At 40.4% G+C, this 21,704-nt stretch overlaps 1 protein-coding gene across 1 annotated transcript in view; it reads left to right on the forward strand.

Moving 5' to 3' along the window:
• The window catches only part of nbas (NBAS subunit of NRZ tethering complex), a 152,548-nt gene that overhangs the window by 56,942 nt on the left and 73,902 nt on the right, over positions 1-21,704 (forward strand). The window contains exons 34-41 of the mRNA XM_044169800.1: positions 2,362-2,475; positions 3,892-4,049; positions 6,287-6,370; positions 8,238-8,414; positions 9,078-9,191; positions 10,404-10,527; positions 14,946-15,022; positions 15,936-16,073. Coding sequence (XP_044025735.1) covers positions 2,362-2,475; positions 3,892-4,049; positions 6,287-6,370; positions 8,238-8,414; positions 9,078-9,191; positions 10,404-10,527; positions 14,946-15,022; positions 15,936-16,073 — 986 coding nt within the window. The remainder of the gene's footprint in view (positions 1-2,361; positions 2,476-3,891; positions 4,050-6,286; positions 6,371-8,237; positions 8,415-9,077; positions 9,192-10,403; positions 10,528-14,945; positions 15,023-15,935; positions 16,074-21,704) is intronic.

Below are 21,704 nucleotides of genomic sequence, written 5' to 3' on the forward strand. Positions count from 1 at the left end.
GGACTCAGCTCTTTAAGCAACATCCCACACACTCACAAACCTTGCCAGGGAAGCCGCTGACGAGCCTTGTCTAGTTTTGGTAAACAGATTTCAGTTCTTTCAGTTCTCTCTTCCTCTCTATAGATTAATCTTTCCTCTGTCTGTCTTGGTCTCTCTTTCCATCCTCTCATGTTCACTTTCTTTAGGAGTTACCATAAGCACAAGCTCTTGACCAGACGCATGTTTACGTTAGTTTTCTTGTGTTAATTCCAAATGGGATTCTCCTATGAGTAATGCAATCAAGTCAACACATAAAGAGTGAGTGATGTTCCTGCTGATGCTTCCTAGATAAAGTTTAATGAAGTTAAAAAATATATATGCTCATATTTTGTATATTGAGACCCTTCCAAACACCCCCTAATACCACCACATTCAACTAACATGTGGGAAAGTTTAAGATGTCATCCTGTTACTTCCTGTCCTCCAAAATGACACAAACATTGCTGTCTTTCTCTATCAATATGTTTGTTTTTATCTTTCTTTTTTCCAAGAATATGAGTCAAACACTTCTGTGTCAGCCTGTCTCTCCATGTCTGTTTCTTCCCTCTCTCTTCTGTCCTCCATCCCTTAACTCGTAGCTCGTTCTGTCTTCTCTCTCTGAAGCCTATAGCCAGCTAAAGGAAACCTGCTAATCGGCCTTGTGGTATTTCTGTGTCTCTTCTGCTCACATTCAGTCAGCAGGCAGCTCTCACTGTGTGGCCTCAGAAAAAGAGGCAAAGGGAGATGAGAGGAGGAATAAACAAATTTTTAAATAAATAAATGCAGGGGGGAGGCTTTTGAAGGACGCATAGCTCTGGGGCTCTGTGGTGAATTTTTAATGCAGGTATCACCAGCACACCAGTTAAAAACCCCAAGGGTTTGGTGCCTGCCTCAGTCTACAAAAACACTCTGTAAATCATTTAGTCTTATGGGGTAGAGGTAAGAAAAAAATTGTTTTTGTCTGAATGAATCAATAATTATGATATTCCAAATGAGAATGAAATTTTGGTGAGTTGGAAAGGATCCCGGTGATCCAGTAAAGAGCCTCAGGAGCTCATGGTGTAGTCAAAGCTTATTAAATGAAATATTTTGTATTTGCTGGTTTTCTGACATTTTTTATCTTTTCATCCCATCTTTTTCATTGGCCCATCAATGACAGGTAAAGGCTTCAATTGGATTGCCAAGATGATTTAGATCGGCTTGAAATAAATGCCAGAGAATGCCTTCTTTAAAGCATTTGGTCTAAAAGAACACAGGGTGAATGAATGTGTGCTGACAAACACACACACACACACACACACACACACACACACACACAAACCTCCTCTATACTGAGGTCTTGACAGCTTTTGAAGACACCCTTTCACCAGTCACCCAGAAGATATTTGACCAACACCTCTTTCCCCCTCATAGTAAACACACACACACACACACACACACACACACACACACACACACACACACACACACACACACACACACACAACAACAATCCAGTGCTTTTCTTCGTCTCTTTGATCTTCAGTGTAAAGATTTGTTCAGAAGTCCTGTTTCTGCCTATGCCTCTTTTGATCGCCCTGTCCTCTTCTTTTTGTTTATTGAGCTTAGACTCAGATCAAAGGTTGTCCTGAGACACCACATGAATGTTAACACCACAACCGATCCCACCACCACTAAGATATCAAACTGAGATTTATTCCTTTTTAGCAAGACAGCGGGATGGTATTTATTTTTTTATATTTCATACTCCCTCTTTGAGATGAACAGACATTGCAATAACCTCATTTATGGGAGACACCGATTACCATGTAGTCTCTGGCTCAGCCAATACATTTAGGCATCCTTACATTCCAACCTTGAGCCTGTGAGAGTTTGTGTGTGTGTGTGTGTGTCTGTACGTGTGTGTGTAGTCAGATGGAGATTTAATAAGAGATTTATTAAGCTAGATGTTGTACGTGATCTGCAGGATTATGAGATTTGCCGTTTAGTGTGTGAGTTTCGACATGTTGACATTTCTCAAGATTAAAAAAAAGACATTTTAGGGACTCCCCAGTAGCTCACCTGGTAGAGCAGCGGCCCAGGTTCGAATCCAGCCCGCGGCCCTCTGCTGCATGTCATCCCCTCTTTTTCCCACATTTCCTATCTCTTTCCAGCTGTTCCTATCAAATAAAGGCAAAAAGCCCAAAAATTAATCTAAAAGGGAAAAAAATTTAAAAATGACTTTCATGTTTGTGTGCTGCATCTCTCAAGTGTTGATGTCTGCTTAAATTAATATCTGTGTGTGTGCGTTTGCGTGTGCGTGTGCATGTGCATTTGCATTTGCATTTGCGTGCGTGTGTGTAGGAGATGACAAGGCCACGCGAAAAGGCCAAGTGCTGACCCTGCTGGCAGAGCAAGCTCTCCAGTGTCTGGACTTCAAGGCCTCCTACATCCACTGTCAGGACCTCATGGCTGCAGGTATGTAGTTAACTGTGAATCGTGCACTGAAGCCTGTAGAAAAGCTAATGGGAACTTCTCTTCTGCCTGTCTGCCTTTCCCCTCATTTCATTTAATTATAACATTACATGAGGTCAATGCTTCCCCAAAACTTTCTTTATCGTTCAAATTCGTTTGAATCTTAAAAGAAGCTTATCCTGACGACAAAGCTCCTCCAGAGTCCTAAAAGTGATTTTTTTCTGAAAATGTTATGCACTCTCTTTTGCTATTTGTGAGCCCTTGGTTAGCTTTTCTTGTGAACAATGAAGTAGCAACAGTATCATGACCTTGGCTCACAGAAGGGAGTGTGTTGATCGATAGCGAAGTGTTCCCAGGCTTTTTTTTATGTCAAGAAAATGCTGCAGTGCCCTGCTGGAGTTCCTGACTGACAAATCATGACTGACTGTCATCCACTCACTGTCCAAGTTGCAGCATAATCAGGTTTAGGTTTCTTTAAGTTGGCGCCTGTAATGGTTTCTCTTATTGTTTCAAACACTTCTTACATCCTTCCTTGGATGGCCAAAATCGAGCTTGGGTGACTTGGTGTCTGTTTATGCACAAGAATAATAATAAGGAGAACGATATCACAATAATATTCCAATCTAGACTGCCTGCTCCTCCAGAGTTTCCCTGAAGGGATTTCAAGTGGTCACTGTGATAATGATATTTTGTCTATTTTGTTTCGTGTTGCGCCATGGAAAAATTCAAGTGAATAGAATGAATGAATCACTGAGTCTTCCCACAGCTCTGAGTAATGGGAGACAATGTGGATGAGAAAAAGGTGTCGGGGAGAAAGAGAAGGTGTAATCAGATAAGCACCGGTGTTCTCTGTCTGTGAATGCAGTGGGAATAATTGAATCTGTTTGTAAAAATGAAGTCAGGATAGTGTGTTGGTTTTTGACTGTGATGAAGCTGGAGCAAATGTAGCACAGTTACTACAATGCATCGGCTTAATATTTTCTTCAAAGGGAAATGTGTTATAAACTTAAATATGTATTAATATCCCAAGGGCTTGGAAGGTTACACTTTATTGTGTCATCAGTATCTCAGCATTATATCCTCTGCATTTTTCTTCTGCGAATTCTTTCATGCAGTATGCGTGTGTGCTCTACCTTGTGTGTCTTTATGTGCTGATAGGCCTTGGGCTTCTGTCTGATAGGATTCAGGGTAGATTAGCAGAGATAGAAGGACACTGATATTGTGTGTTTAAATGTGATAATTTGACTTTATTTTTTGTATTATCTCCTCTTGCTGCATAACATTTTTATCGCAGTTGCTGTTCTCCTGCGCTCATTTTCACTTAATTTAAAACCACGTCATCCTTTTTTCTCATTTCCTCTCTCACCCTATTTTACCTTACCTCCCCTTCTTGTTTGTCTTCATCTGTTCTTCCTCCAGGTTACAGTCCAGCATGGGATGTGTGCAGTCTGCTTGGTCAGTGTGAGGGCTATGGAGACCTGGAGGCCCGGCAGGAGCTTTTAGCCTTCTCTCTCACCCACTGTCCCCCCGACAACATCCACGGCCTCCTGGCTGCCTCCAGTGACCTGCAAACTCAGGTCACTCTTAATCTTTCATTATGGTTTGACTAATATGGCTTTTTGTAAACCAGTACGGATACTTACAGCATACATATTTCTTTTCTTTTTACAACTAGAGCTGATACCAGTATTTTGTACCAATAGTTTAATCCTGTTTATCAAATAGGACTTTCTCTGTTGCTATAGGCAAGTCATCGTTGTTCAGACATCACCTGTGGGGTACCACAGGGCTCAATTCTTGGCCCCATCCTCTTCTCCTTTTACGTGCTTCCACTAGGTCATATAATTCGTAAGCACAATGTTTCTTTTCACTGCTATGCTGACGACACACAATTATATTTACCTTTTAGACATAATGATCCCAACTGCTTCAATACCCTCAGAGGACATTAAATGTTGGTTGTCAAAAAACTTTCTTCATTTGAATGGAAGCAAAACTGAAATAGTCTTAATCGGGCAGCCCAACGCAAGAAATCTTTTTCTTACATGATCTAGACGACTTATTATCTAATATAAAGCCTGTGGCCAGAAACTGATTTTTGACAGTGACCTGACTTTTGAGGAGCAGGTAAAGAGGGTTGTGCAGTCCTGCTGCCTTTAACTCAGAAATGTATCAAAAATCAAGACATTTTTATCTTATGCTGATTTAGAGAAGGTAATTCATGCTTTTATTTAATCTCGTCTAGACTACTGCACTTCTCTCTGTTTCTGCCTCAGTCAAAAATCTATCTTGCGTCATCAGTTTGTTCAGAATGCTGCAGCTAGAATTTTAACTGGCACTAAATGTAGAGACCATATCACCCTAGTCTTAGCACATCTGCACTGGCTACCAGTAAAATTTTGAATTGATTTTAAGATCCTACTGATTACTTTTAGAGCACAGAAAGGTCTAGCCCCCAGTTATATTGCTGAGCTTTTAACTCTTTATAAGCTGGAACTTAGCTAGAGATCCCTGGGCAAGGCCCTTTTGGTTGTTCCACATTCCAGGCTCAAGACTAAATGTAACTGCGCTTTCTCTATTAGGGCGTCTGGACTTTGGAATGGCCTTCCTGAGGAAATTAGGCTAGCAAAATCTGTTTCAGCTTTAAAATCCCTTCTAAAAACACACTTGTATGAACTCTTTTATGTGAACTTTTATGTATAGTTTTTGATCTGTTCTTAATAGTATATCTGTTTGTTGGTGTATTTTTAGCTGTATCTGTTTACCTTTTTGTTTTTAGAAAAGTGCTATACAAATATAGTTATTATTATTAATATCTTAAGATTAGAAAAATATTATGAAAAATCCTAATTGGTAACACTAATTACTAACTACTAAAATTTTAATAACTAAAATTGCATGAATACTAATTTCTTAGTCTAGCCTAGCATAACAAACAATCCAAATTCAATGTAGTCAATGCATCATATCCTGTCCTATCTGAACAGAACATTGTAAGGCCATTGTTGAATTTCAAATAATTTCAGTTCTGGTTACTTTTTATATTATACCTGAGACTCTTACTACCACAGCTGTCTTGGTGTCCTGTTTGCTTTAAACATACTGTGACAAAGCAACTGTGGACCAATAAGCAGTGGTTGAGAGAAGAAGTTGGCCAGTAAAGGAAAGAATTTGACAAAACAGGCAGACAAGTGGACAAAACAGAGGAACTTTTTTCAAAAGGAACTGGCCAATAACCTTTCATATAAGCAAAGAAAGACATCGAAACACCAACATCAGTTTCTTGGAAAAGTGCTAATATCGGGCCTTTTAATTAGAAAATTAATATTCTGATCTAAGACTACCATCCCTCCTTTTTCTGTTTACTATAGAACAGTATACAGGTTGAGACCCCTCAAAAGGCTGCAAGATAAATCTGAGAAGGGATCATCACTTTTTGGTTGAACTTCTCACAGCACATTGTCATGTGCAACCTGTGGCAAGAAGTCATGAGTAGACTTTGCTTCACTTTTAAGGGTCATGAGCCAGAAACACTGGAAACCTTTCCTCTAGAAAAACGACACGAGTTCTTGGGCTGTTAGTGCAGGTTCTCCAAATGTGTGACAGGTGAAGAGGTGGCCAACACACCACTGACTGAAAAACATCTTTTAAGGAACACAGTGAAAACCATTGTGCTTTTTGCCTTTCAATTATAACCACATTTCAGTTTATCCACGTATCCAGTGAGATTGCTCTGCTAAAATAGTAGGTTGTATAACAAAATACTAAATCTCATCACTTGTTTTCCTTCTTCCTCCCTCTTTCTGTCCTCCAGGTGTTGTACCAGGCAGTTAACTATCAAATGGAGCCTGTTATTACTGAGAGTGGACGAGAGGCAGACGAGACAGACTCCGTAAAGGTTTGTGTGTGTTAGTCTCCATATGTAAATCTGTATGTTTTTTTCTGTATGTTAATGTGCTTGCCGTACCTCCGCTCTTTGTTGTAGCTGTCTCTTCTGCTATTCCTGTGTGGGTGTATCTCTGTCCTTTTGTTCGGTTTGTGTGTTTTCCTATTGCTCCATATTTGATGAGGTGTAAATCTAGTGTTAAGGTTGCTCAGCTCCCTTGGTTTATTTATGCCTCCCCTTCTCCTCCCCTTCAGCACTGCCAGCTTTATGATGCTTTGAGTGGGTGTTAATGTTTCATGACTTGCATTGCATCCCCTTTGTGCGTGGATGGGTGCTCATTTGAAGCTGTCTGTTGTCATTTTATTGCTGTATTGATGTCCCTACTCCTCACCCGTGTATATTTAAGCCCTAGATGAGTGTGTGTGCGCACTCTGCAGGTGCATTTATTTTTCTGTGTGTGTGTTTTTCTTTACATCTTGAGTGTATGTGTGCTTGAGTTTCATTTCTCTGGCCCTCAATCCCCTGCTAAATAAAGTATTGATGAAAGGCACTAAACGATTTGGCCTCGGCCCACTGGACCTTTAAATTTGGTTTTAAAATCCTTTTCAATTGCGTAGTAACCAACATACCATGGAAACTGGTGTTGCGCTTTCAAAAACACTGTAAGAATGCAATTCACAGTACAACGCACCCTTCATTTGTTAATTTTAAAAATAATGAAAAGTAATCAATGTAGGCTAGATTGATTTTTGCATTAATGTTGATTTGATAATGTCCTACTTAGGAATAGTTCTACATTTTGGGAAATACGCTTATTTGCTTTCTGGTGGATTGTTAGATGAGAAGATTGATACCACTCTGTCTATCTGTTAAATATGAAGCTACAGCCAGAATCCGGTTGGCTTTGTCCAAAGGTAACAAAATCCACCTACCAGCACCTCTAAGGCTCACTAATTAAATTATACACAAACATTATATGTTGTTTATTTAATCAACAAATCTAAGTGTAAAAATGAAAATTCACTGTTTGATGGGATGGTATGTGTCAGACTATTTCTTGGCTGGGAGCCATTGCCAGGCAACCAGCAGACATTCCAGGAAGTTACTACTCAGAGCCTAGAAATAGTCCAGTGCATAATCCCCCGGAAAACAGTAAATTGACATTTTTACACTTTGGTTTTAGTGACGTATAGAGGTGATGGGAGGTGGATTTTGTTACCATTGAACAGAGCCAGGCTAACTGGTTCCCCCCTGCTTCCAGTCTTTATGCTAAGCTAAGCTAACTGGCTGCTGACTGTAGCCTTATATATGACGGACAGATATGAGTGGTATTGATCTCCTCTAACTTTACGCCAGAGAGCAAAAATGAGCATATATCCCAAAATGTCGAACTTCTGCTTTAAGAAACAAGCAATTGTGTACAAGTACTCACTGTCTGTCTCTCGTGCAGGGCTGGGAGGGCTTTGTGCTGCCTTAACACTGCATATTGTAATTCACTTATGCAGTATACAAACAAACCAACAAACACAAAGAGCCCTGCGCTTATTGAAGTGCTCCTCTCAAGTACCTAATAAAAAACAGAACACAACCATATCTAATACCAGACTGATACTCAAGAGTCCTCAGCTCAAAATGTGTCCTTTGGTCTAATATAACAATACAGATGTAACGATCTGAGCTACTCCTCCAATGCGGCTTTGTCATTTGCAAGAAAAAGAAGATGTTCCGTGGATCCTGTAGCACTAATACAGGATGATTTCATGTTGTAAAGACTCTTACAGTGGCTACTACTGCGGGGACAGCAGAGTGACACACTAGAATAACGTGGCTGTCATGTTTTTTGTCCATCCTGTCACCGCTGTCACCTGCTTGGCCCCAGGCCTGCGCTCCCTCTGTGGGCTCCCCTGTGGGGACAGCGGGGCACCTGCTGCACAGGACTTCAGCTAAGACCATGGAAGTGCTGACCACTACAGGACTGACCACCAAGGCTGTGCTGACAGCAGTCAGCGATCACCGCTGGTGGAAGGAATCACTCAACTACCTCCGACCACTGCAAGTAAGAACACTTTGACTGTTTTGTTTTTAATTGATATGATCTGTGATGAAGCTGAAGTCAGGGGCAATAAAGGGCCAAATTCATTGACTAACTAACTAACTTGTGGGTCTAAATGTGTTTGGTTTTTATGTGTTCTATTGACATATGTTTGTTAATGGATGCATGAACATTAGTGTGCGACAATAATAGAGGAATGACTGTAGATGTATGCGCTTAATGCTTGTTTTTAACAGTGTTGTTTCCTGAGCTGCACAGTGTGTGTGTGTGTGTGTGTGTGTGTGTGTGTGTGTGTGTTTGTGTGTGCATAAAAAGACACCGTTGCATGTCTGCCCCTGCTCCCATATCTCACACACTCTTGCTCACAGACTTCATAGGCCTCATCCAAAAACAACCAATCAAAGGCTCATCTCTTGCATAATTGATTGGCCCGCCTATTGAATATTTCAATATCTGATGGTTTGCCGGCGGCTGGACTGGCTCGGTGGTCGCCGGGGCGGAGATTGATGGCGTCTCTGGTCTCGGCAGCGATTTAGGGGGGGGTGGCTCGTGGTCGCAGGTTTCTAAGGAAAGCGAAAAACAGAGGATGTGAGCTGTGGGACAGAGAGAGATGACAGTGCTGTGGGCATGTTGTGAAAGTTTAATGATGTTTTGATGGCTCCACAGGGTCACGGCGCAGGAGCCACCAGTCAGGAAGAGGCGTGTGAGAACTCCAACTTGGAGCGTCAAGGCTGTAGCCCCTTTTATCAGGAACTCATTGATGATCCCTATGTAGACCTGGTGAGTGGCGTAAGACCAGTGTGTCTCATGGCTCATTAGTTTGTCTTCCTTTTACATTCCTATTGTCCTTATTTCTCCTTTAGTTTTTTTTTTTTTTTTTTACCCCAGGCCACCATCTTAAATTATAGCAAAAATGTCTGAGTAGGTTTATGACTTAAGACATTTAATTAGATTTTTTTTCTCCTATGACTTATAAATGCTTTCGAAAACAGTGTTGCGACAAAATGAATATTGATTTTAGACTAAGTAATTTTAATGCCAAAAGCAATTTGGAAGTACTAACAGTACTTTACAGGAAAAGAAGGATAAACGTAAGAATGATGGTATGATAACAGCGAACAAAATTGAGGAAAAATTTTATGCTAACAGAAGAAGTACTGTATGTATTAGATAGAGGGGGGGGGGTGTCATAAAAATCCAAAAGGAAAGAATATCGACAGAAGGGAGTTATGGAAGTAGAAAAGAACAAAAGTAAGAAAAGGAGTAGTTTGACCTTTTATGCCTAGAAAATGGTTGCCCTGGGCTATGACTGGGCTTTTTACTCAGAGACACAAATCATGTGGATAGCTAAAAGAGTGGACGTGAGGGGAAACAGAGAAGGCCGATACATCTCTTCTCATGACATTTTAATAGGCCTCTCCAAATCCCTTCCTCCCCTCCATCTCCAGCGTTCATCCATCTTCCATCATCCATCTACCAATAATGGCTCCCCACGTCCATCTGTCTATGAGCCGGCTGATCAATGGGATTGGTTTTTACCTTAACAGTTTCAATGAAGGAAGTGGGAAGGGAGGCGAGGCTGATTGAGAGAGAAAGAGAGACAAATGCAACAAGACAGAAAGATGGATATAGTGAGAGCGGCGAAGACAGACAGGAAACATTGCGTGTTAAAGCGATAGCTCTGATGTTGGTGAGAGCACAAACTTCATTGTTCACCTCTCTGACACTTGAGAAATAACTTGCCGTACAAGAATCCTATAAATTAATTATCAAAAGGCCCTGCATTAAAAGGCTTTATTTGGCTCTGAAGTTCATTTGTTTACTCCATCTCTCATCTGTCTGACACCCTGGGAATCAAGACGCTCAGTCACCTTAATCACATCTCCCTGTTTCATTTTCCGATCTGCTCTCCCAATTGTTGGGATTCCCTCAGTGTAATAGTAAGTATTAGGTAGTTATTTATCACTCTCTCCTCTATGTTCTTTCATTTAGAGTCAAGATGTGTATTCGTCTTACAAAGACGTGCCTCAGGAAAACTTTGCTGAGGTTTTGCTGAGGACCGGCAAACTGGCTGAGACCAAAACTGAAGGACAAACCCTGTTTCCTGCTACGGAGGGTAAGCATGCAGAAAAGGCCTACACATAGTTACACACACAGAAACTTATAGAGAAAGTATAGTGTGGCCTTTTTCTTGATGCAAGAGAAATACCGATACCAAGTTTGATACCACATGTATTTTAACCCTGGATTGACAGCCCCTGACTAATTTTAAGAATCGGGCTGAATTTCATGTGACGTTCAGTTTGAGTTGATCCATACAGTATGAGCATACAAGTTGTACATTTTGGATGTGCAAGAAAGACACAACCTAGAAGATTAATACAAATACATGGTGTTTGCCCAGCTTTAGGGTAGTGCCAAGTACTTAGAAAGTGCTTTGTAAGTGTTAAAGATGGATTGAGTGAGTATTGTTTAGCTTGAGCTGTTTCTTAGTGCTCCATTTTAGTGAAGCTGTGGCATTTGCAGAAAGCACAGTGTGGTTCTCTCCCCTCCCCTCATCCTGCCCTCTCCTCTTCTCATCCGTCTAGCCAGGGAGCCCATATGTGGTGGACTAGGGGACAACATGGGAAGAATAGCCTCATATTGATTAATTAATGTATACCCACGCATCCCACGGCAACAGTAAATAATGACGCGTCACTGTGGCGATACCAGAGAGATAGCATCAAGTCAAAACATCAAGGCCACGCTGCGTGATGGATCACAGCTGCTCGCCAAAATCAATGCCACTACAAAAATAAAGAGCAAACGTGTATGTGTGTGTGTCCGTGTGTGTGTGTGTGTGTGTGTGTGTGTGTGTGTGTGTGTTTGAATAGTAATATGTGGACACACATTTTGACCATGGAGTGGAGTGCTAATGCGTAGATATGCATACCACATCTTTCTCTCACCTCTCACGCACACACACACACACACACACACACATACGTATATTTATATATATATATATATATATATATATATATATATATATATATATATAACACACTCACATTCCACAAAATCCAAGCCTTCTCTCTCTGCTGCTGTCATTCAATGAATATCTCTCTTCTTAAAAGTCACCTTACCTTCGGAGCTGTCGCAGAGTGCGACGTGTCGAGAAAGAGAAAAGCCGGTCTGGACGGCATCACGTCCGATAACAACCTTCGATTAATGACTCCCGCATTGGCCCGCCACGCCGACTATCCTCAAAAACAGACTAGGAGATGGCCTTTAAGAAAATAAATATATTGATTTTTCACCTGGCCCAGATAAGGTGGAGGTAATTAATGATGACACAAGTGGGAAGTGACTCAATGGGATTGAGCTGAGTAAAGTGCAGAAACGGGCACTTGGTGTGAGGAGAAACAGAGGGACACACACACACACACACCCGCACATACAGCATGGAGTGCTGCCAATGGCCGCATGTTGACCAGGCCATAATCAGTTGTTTTTCACACTCCGTTCACAGGTGAAATAGTAATAAGTCACTGTCTCACCATCCCACTAACAATTTGCCTGATTTAGCTGACACAGGGAGTAGGAGTGTGTTTATGTATGTGTGGATGCACACACACACAAACACACCCATTCTCACGCACCCACTCCTCTACACGTCTCTTTATCACTCTCCCTGTTTTCCTCTCTCTCTCGCTCACAAGCAGAAATACTGTATGCTTTTAAGTCAGGGTTATCTGTTCTGTGTGTGCGTGTGTGTGTTTACCCCTCTGGTAATTCCTGTCCCGATGGTATCAGTAGCTTTAGAGAGGCGTGTAATCAGCTCATTCTGAGGTGTAGCTCATTGAAACCCGAGGGGTAGGAGAGGAGGGGAGACGAAAACGAGAAAAGGAGGAGGGTGGGCAGAGCTGTTATGGCTCTTTTAAACTGGTGCATCTTTCCACCCCTGCTCACACATGCACGCACTGAACCTCCAACTATATGTCAGGTACTGGCCTGTGTGTGCACATGCGCATATCGGTGTGCATTTTGTTCTACAGTGTATGTCTCTCTCTTTGTCCCCGCCTCTCTCCCATCGTCCATGCTCTACTTTTCTCTGTCTGTTCCATTTTGTCTCAGGCTCTTATCATTTGCACAGGCTTTTGTTCTTCTTGGGTCTGAGACTACAAAGTGATTCTGTCTGCCTCTGCTTCTCTCTGCTCTCTCCCACTGTTTCCTCAGAGTGAGCGAGTGAGTTAGAGCGTGATTAACTAAGGGAGTCTGTGTGTTTACAGTGTTTGGTGTTCATCTGGTAAATAGAAGTAGTTTAAATCATAATGGCGTGTGTGTATGTTGTTTGTGTGTGATTGTGCCTGTTGTGGCCTTAAGGACAGCGGTTTGAAAAAAAGTCCATCCCTTTGTCCAAAGCTCTGTCTAGACTCCATATCCCATCAGCCTTAGGGACACTGAAAACATGGGCTGTGTCCCAATTCCATTTTACATACTAACTCTAAGCAGTTTCTTAGTATCCATTAGAATGAAAATCACTGGAAAAGATGACAAAATGAAGTAGACTCAAATCAGTCACTATGCATTTTAAAATATGCTTGATTTTTCTAGTGTGATTTGAGTTTGTTGATGCAAACTACTGTCCCACAATGCAATGCACAAAGGAAATGGGAGAGCAATTCACAGCTGCAGAACATTAAAACTCATTGCATATGGGGGGTGACGCAGCTTGAGGAAGTGTTTGGATGATTGTAAAAACAGTTTTTGTTCTCTTTGTGAGGTTTAATGCTGCATTCATGCATTATCAGCAGAATGGGAAGAACAAGAAAACCTCCTGTTATTCCGACTTGGGAGCGCTAGTCACAATTTAAATTAGCTACTCTTGTTCTGTTACGTATTTGGAGTGGGTTGTGAACAGTAAACGGACTGCATTTTACATTTTAAATGTACTGAATCAAATGTAGTAGTGTTGTATTAGTCCATTGGATTTTGGATATTATGTAGTTTATTTAGTTTTTGAAGCCATTTTACCACCGGTTTGTTGAAATTTCTGTAGTTCTTTTCACCAAGTGGGAGATATCTGACTCTGAACTACAAATAGAAGGCTGACGTGGATGGTATTTTTGTCTCAGCAGCTTGTAATTACGGTCTGAAAGATGTGACATGAACGTAGCATAATAGGCAGTTTCATTCCAAAGATGCAGCTTGATTCATGTCCATTGGCATACATTTTGCATCATTACAAGTACATTGATTTAATTACACTATGACTGTCAATATATAGATTGACAAAGCAATCCCAATTTAAAGTCCACTTACTAGATTTTTCAGGAGCTTTCAACCGTATCACAGTTTTCATCGGTGTATGGCATTTGCTCATTTGTCATGGAGACTGATCTGTTGAAGGCATTAGCGATTGAACCAATTATTTTCTCAATTAATGTTTAATCTAAAAAAAGTCAGCAATTAGTGAAACATGGTAATCAAAGTTTCCCAGAACACAATGTCATGTCTTTACATGTCTTGCTTTGTCCAATCAGTATTTCAAAACCCAAACAGATTCAGTTTACTGTCAAAGAAGACTTAAGAAAAGAGAATATTCACATTTGATAAGCAGAAACAATACATTTTTGCCATGTCTGCTTGAAAAATGATCAATTACCAAATGTTTGCGCTTTTATTTTCAGTTGATTGACTAATCGATTAAGCTCTACTGTTGACATGTGAGCTCAGTAGCTATTGTGATGTCATCCATAGATCTAGAAAAAGCTAGTAAGTGTAGCTTTAGTTAGGATTGTTTGGCAAACTGCTATTTCCAAGGTCAAGAATGAACTGTCATTCTTAAGTAATGTATAGTATACTTTATACAATTAGTGTGTATTATGGAATTGGGACACGACAATGCATTGCCCAAGGAAACCTTTAGTCAGAAACTGCTTATTCAAAATCAACATGACCTGCTCAGCCAGATCAGTGGTTCAAACAAAACTTGTTAAACACAGATCATTTGGGGTTCTTGTCTGTCTTTGCTGTCAATATGCATAGGCTAATTTGACATTCAGGGGATTCAACTTTGAAGTGCACTTAAATGAAGTTTGAACTCATCTGGTGAGCACTTATTAGAAGTGGGCATGTACTTGCTCTTTGAATAATGAATACTCTCTGTCCAAGAAACCATACACGCACGCACGCACACACACACACAACCAACCAACATTTGTACACAACATATGCAAACACACGCACACAGACAGGCACACAATAGCCCAGCGAGAAGATGGACAGAATCCCAGAACTCAGGGGGATTTTTAATGACGCTTCTTGACTTTGTCTCCCCCCTTTTCTTCTCGTCTCCCTCTATTTTTACCTCCCATCTCTTTTGTCTGGCCCACAGAGAGGTGTGTTCTGACAGGCACTGTCGTCTGTATTCAGCAAACATGGGATGAGACTCATCCAAGAGGGGAGGGTTGGTTGTTAATCCTCAGTGTTTTAGTTTAAGTCTTTTCTCCCCCTCCCCACTCTCTCCATCCCTCCATCCTTTTCCAGTTTTGCTGCAGCTGGCCAACGATGCATTTCCCAGGGACATGATGCAGGCTCTGTCCTACTTACTGGCCCTACCTCAGGTAGGTGGACACAGTCACACACACACACACACACACACACACACACACACACACGCACAGAGCTTTATTTTAGACACACTTACAAACAGACTCTGGCAATGAAAGTTACAATTACAATGTAAGTGTGATTGTATTTTAGTGAGATTCTGGCAAATGGCTGAGTGAATCCACATCCTCTATTGACCCCTTACCTTTCTAGATGAGCTATTCTGTGAGACAGTTTGCATCATCAGTGTGTCAAGTCAAAGTCGCACTTAAAAGGCACCAGAGTTGCTGAATGACATATAACAGAAGCACTTCATCAAAAGCACAACATTGTGAAGACCCAGATTGTTAGTCATACAATGCACGTCGAATTTCAAATAGTTTCACGTCTCCCTCAATTCAATCAACATTCACACATTTCTATAAACATTCCCACCTCTCAGCTGTCAGAGGAACAGTCAGTGTACTTTGATAGCTAAGAAAACGAAATATAAGCCAGAGAAACCTACTGGTGACTGCAGTAGATTGTGTTCAAGGGGAGGTAGTGAAGTCCCTCATGAGTCTTAACACTTGCCGCATTGCCATTGAAACACTAAACTGCTGGAGTGGATATTACATAGATATTTCCTGGAGAGCTTGTTAACTCCAGTTGGATTAGAATGACAAACTGACTGCGAGTTCTGCATGGGTTGACACAATGAACACAATTTTTTTTGTTGTTGTTGTCGTTGTTGTTTTTTGGTTCATTGAATATTGAACTTGTTATTTTGATTTTGAACTGCTTATTTTTGGATATTATGAACTGAACTGTGAAAGGCCATGAGGCCATTTCTTTCAGTGGATTATTTATTGGAGTCAAAGTGGAGTTTATTTGCATTTTGCTAATTTTTTTCTCCCACCATTCATATATTTCCATCCATATACCCAGGTACTGGATGCCAACAGGTGTTTTGAGAAACAGTGTCACTCTGCCTTGTCGCTCCAGCTGGCTGCCTACTACTACTCCCTGCAGATTTACTCCCGCCTCATACCCTGCTTCAAGAACAAGAATCACACTCTCTACCAGGTTAGCATGGAACACCAGTTATGTATGTGGACGGTTTAGTGAATGGAGGTATTGGGTAGTATGCTGAAGTGGAAGGTGTCCATGCTCCTCCATCCTTCTTGTAATTGCCACTATGAATTTGACATGAATGATGCTCGATAAAAATGATAAATTATTTTCTTAACCCAAAAATGCTACGAATTCCAGATAGAAATACACAGATACATTTAACATGACCAAAACAAAAAGGAAGACATCTAAAAAGATACAGACAGCAAACAGCAGGCACCAACAATCAGTTTAAAGCTGTGGCTTCAACCAAAAGATTGATCTGTTTTGAGCAGATGGGTTTTGAAGAAGTTTCTTGAAACCTGAGAGGCTAAGTGCAGATTTTAACTCTTTGGTCAGAGCAACCAGGGAGCACCGATAGACTGTATAAAAACAGGGAGCGCCACAGCAAAATGCTATGTCACCCATGGTTTAACAATAATACATTTTATATGTATGAAAAACTTTAACTACTCTCAACATCAGGTAATGAAAAAAGAGTTTCCAGCTGTGGCACAAAGGATGAAAAAATCAATAGTTTTAATGTGAATAGAGGTAATGGATAATATACTGACAATCAGGAAAACCAAATTTTTGAATTTTAAGTAATTATGCTGCATTCAAATTTTGATGTCATTCAGAGCATGTAGAAAAAGGCAGAAATGACTCAGCACATACTCTACAAAGTTTATTCAGGAGATCTTTCCATCTTACATGACATGAAATGTGAGACATGAATTGTGAGTAGACGTCAAGTCTACTTTCTAACTAGCTTATTTTAGCTAAGCTTACATGTCTAATAATGACTAACCTCATCTAATAACGTTTTTGCTTTCAAGTAGCGTCGGGTTGAAAAAATCATCTTATTCTACATTGTCTGACAGTACCATATATATATATATACATACATACATACATACACATATATATTTTATCATACATCATTTTATACACTTTTCCCACGATCTTTTGGATCTTCACTGGAATTTAAAATAAAGTTGTATGGATTTGAAGAGTGTTTGGCTGCACAGCATGACTTTGTTATGACTGTCCTGTCAATTGGTCAGTGGGATTGAAACACAAATAATCAGTAATCTAAGTCATTGTATGCAAATGTCATTTCTATCCGAGTGTTATTGTGTTGAAAATACATTTTAATCACGTTTTTTGGGTCCAAATGCTCAAAAACTTTGGCTTCTTAGATGGAGTGCATTGTTCGTGAAAAAAGTGGGAATACAAAAGGGTTTACAGTGAGGGCAATCAATTTGAACACAATCAGACATCATAACGGAACAAACTAGGAAAATAACGCCCAGGTTGAAAATAACTATAATTATCCTTTTACTCATCAGAATAGTAATCCACTAATTTATGCTGTAATAGAAAACCAACACTGGAATGTGTGTCTGTGCTTCTGTTTATGAATGTCTTTGCACATGTGTCTGTGTGTTTGTGTTAATATATGTATGTAAATTCCCCGCCCCCCCCACACACACACACACACACACACACACACACACACACACACACACACACTTAATTATAGCAGCCAGACATTTTGCATAATTGACTGGCTCTTAGAGCCTTAGGATTATATGAAATTTGACCGTGTGTAAATTGCAAATGAAATGTATTTGTCTGATATGGTGGCTCACTCATGTCACATATGTTATTTTCTGAAACAATGCAAGCCACAAGTAGCCACAACAGGTCACATTACTGCATGTTCCTTTTCTTCTTACAAAGTGAGGGGAAAAAAATACGTAAGATAAGAACAAGAGATCAGAACATACAAGTGAGAAGAGGAAGAAGAGGATAGAGGTGGCAAAAGAGTGGTGGCAGGGCCGTCTGAGGGTGATTGGCTGAGAATAAGAGAAGAAATGGCTCTGACCTTTTCCGTGAGTGGACTCTGGCTCTTGTGGGTTTTAGCCTAGGTGGAAGGAGGGGAGGTAAAATGTTGAAATAAAAGAACGGAAGAGGGAAAAAGGCCAGCAGAAGAAGTGGATAAGTGTGTCCCAGTTGACATTCAAGGTCAGGACTGCACAAAAACACGCGCTCGCACGCACTCCCACTCACACAAGGGCGCCAACAAGTTATACTCAACACTACACACATACATGCTCATCCTCACACACTGATACACACGTCCTCCCTGCAACCTAATGCTAGTAATCACTCCCCAACCTTCTGCCTCAAGTGAAGTTCAAGTCCATTAACTTAAAATATATACAGCTTTTCCTTCTCTGCTCTACACTTGCACTGGCAGTTGTACCTTCATTTTTAGCTCATTTCTTCCTTTTTTTTATATCTGTCATTTTCTTTTTAGTGTGTTCTACCAGAGTGTGCGCTTGTTATCGTTGTGTTTCAGGTCTTGCCTTCACTCAAACCAAACCATTAAACCCTTCTACCTGTGTTTTCTTTCTCCACATTCACAATCTTTTTTTTTCTTCTCTCCTCCAGTATGTGCTCTCTGTCTCCCTCTCCTTTCCTTATTTTTTCCTCTCTGTTTAGAGTCTTTCCCCCCTCCATAGGCCTGCCTTGCTCTTGCTTCCCCTTGCACAATACCATCTTGACAGTGCTTACTTTCTACATTTCTCTTGTGCTTACTTTCTCTCGCTCTCTTGCTTTCTCTTATCTTTTAAGGACACATATTGTGCAACGTGTGATATTTCATTTCAGATATGTATGACAGGGTGCGTGTATCAAAATTTCTTGCATGTGCTTCATTTGCATTGCAAATTAGGTTGGGGGGGAGAAAATGTTACATGTTACATACACAAGCATGTGTTTTTACAGTCGTAGCATTGTTTATGTGCATGCTTTTGTTTGTGTGTGTGGTGTGTATGTGTAACTGCAGGCTAACATGTTCGTGTGTGTTGGACTGTTAGATCTGTTTTCGTGTGACAGCGGGTGGTGTATTCATGTGTTGTGGTGTGTTGAGCTGTCTTCAAGTGTTTCCTGCTCTCCACTTGAAGAGCAGCGACACTGTGTCTCAATAACTCTCATGCTCTTTCAGTTCTCTTGTCACTATCACATAATTTCATACCCAAGCAATAAGACACCCAACACTCAAGCCACTGAAGTCATTCACTTGTAAATAGGAACACAACCCTCTGAGGATTTTCTCGAGGTGTTTGATGTGTTTTTAAAGCCTCAATCAACAGCTTGTTTCCTCACTTTTCTGTGGATATAAAGGTTTTGGAAGTGAAGCTGCCTGCAAGGGGAAACTCATAAAAACACAAGGAGAACATGCAAACTCCCCACAGAAAGGAACCTAGGACCTTCTTAAAGGATAATTAAGCTTTTTTACAACACTGAGATCTGGGAATGTGGCAACATTTCTAAAAAGAAATCAGATGGGGCTAGAAACATGAGCAGTCAGACGATCATACAGGTTTTAAACATGCCCCCAGGTTAGCCAAACATATTTGTATATTTTGGTTTTACCTCCAAATGAAATGGTTTAGATAATCTGGGGAAACAGTTTACTTGTTTGTAACCTGCATGATCTTCTGACTGCTCATGTTTTTTTATACCACCGGACTTTTTAGCATTGTAGCAATGTTGCCACATTCCCAGATCTCAGTAATCCTTTGGTGGTTATAATGTTGTCATAACCAATAGAAACTCTGGCCAACACTATGAAAATGAGAACCAAGTTGTAATAAATCAAAATTATCCTTTTAATTTAAAACTCTTCTACCTCTCTTCCTACTTCACTTTGATCCCTCAAATACTGTATATTCAAATATATTTCCAAATATATACCTGGAACATATACCAAAATTTGTAGTTAACTTTTCAGTCACATTTAGTTTATTTATTCAGCCTGTGGGAAAATAAACCAATGGTCCCAGAGTCACTAATACTTAATTCCTAAGGTGTTTCTGCAATGCTTGTTTGCCAGTACGTATTAATAATTTTGTAGCTTTTTTTTAATCAAGTGAACTCTGAAACCATTTGTTCCATTTTAAAATATTGTCTTTTTATGTTGTCTTTTATTACTTGTTACAGACAACTACAGCATACGGCTTTCTGCCTCTTGAAGATTCTGTTGCCCACCAATGACTTTCAAGGTCTTTAACTGTTACTTTCCCATCCGATTACGGCTCCCAGGCATAATGGAGCGACACCAGGCTCAACGACACCAAGGCTGGGCTTCCATTATTCCCCAAGGCATAATGAGCTGATTTCCACTTGCTCGCACTGGAAGTTTTCATTATACTGACTAAAGTACTCATTTGCGAAATAGAGGTGCTCTTTACCGTAATTGTTCTGCTGGTGGTGTTTACACGATATTGCACAATAGCTGGTGTTTATGTAAGTGTTAAGGTCTGTTTACCTGTGCTCGTCAGTGTTTTAATGTGAGTTTTTCCTTGATTTTTTTTTGTGTGTGTGTGTGTGTGTGTCAGAGAGAATGCTAGTGCCTAGCATAATTGTAGCTGTGAATGTGCAGCCACTGTACGGCAATGTGCTGAGCAAAGAGATTGGGATTTTTCACTCAACCATTTATCTTCGCCTGCAGTCGTCATTCTCTTACTGAGTATTGATCATTCACACTCGTGGTACACACACACACATACATTTAAAGCATACACAAGTGTACTATAGACACACAGAGCATGACGTTAGAGTATATCATGCAGAAAAGCTGCTTAGCTCTTTGAACATCTCATTACGAGATTTAGCTTTATAATAAAAGCCCGCAAATATTGTAAGATGCCTTACTTTCAGTTCATATGCTCAGATGAAAGTCCGTGAATTGGAAAGAATATGTTCACCTTTAATAAGGATATAAATTAGTTTTTTGATTCTACCTGAAGGGAATCTTTAGGGGAACCGTGTGTACGTGTGAGTGTTACGTTTTTCAGATTGGGAAAATAAAATTTACCAAAGCACTCACTAGAATGAAATTGTATTAGGAGCAAAGATGAAAGAACCTCATAGCATTGAGATCACTTGATAAAACAGCACTTTGCTTACATCTATTGACATTTTGCATTGCCTGCGGTCATTGCAGATGTTTTTCAATTCATGGCCACAACAGGATTCAAGCTGTCGGTCGCAGGAGCTGACCTTGGATGTGCCGGACCACTGAGCCAACTCCCTGTTGTTGAATTGACTGGAATAATGAGTTAGACTGAATGACTTCCCCATCATAAAAAAGCACCACAGACCCAATGACTTTGCTTTCCTCTTTTTGTACAAATGGTGCACTTGTACAAATTGCACCCTTGTACCACAATCATTAGCAGTCTATATTTTACCCATGGGAGCCCGTACAGCAGAGTAGCTGTAGAAAGGGCCCTATTACACAAATATGCACTCTAAATGCACTGGTGCAACTGACTGTGAATGTTTGAGACTAAGTAGTTTCTAAACCTTTGATTAGATGCTGAGTTGACTGTGCTAAGTTACTCCTGCTTTGCAGTCATCTTGGCAGGCTTGTATGTTGCTTGTGATCATGGTGTATTATGACCCACAGTGCAGCCGAGCCTGTTTATGGAGTGATTATTCCTTTCAAATTGGTGCCCGGTTTCTCTCCCTCTTGCATTCCTCCTAATTGTGTGCACATACTGTATACACCATTTGCAGAATTAGTAC

This window comes from Siniperca chuatsi, linkage group LG16 (genome assembly GCF_020085105.1).
Source record: "Siniperca chuatsi isolate FFG_IHB_CAS linkage group LG16, ASM2008510v1, whole genome shotgun sequence".
Lineage (NCBI taxonomy): Eukaryota > Metazoa > Chordata > Actinopteri > Centrarchiformes > Sinipercidae > Siniperca > Siniperca chuatsi.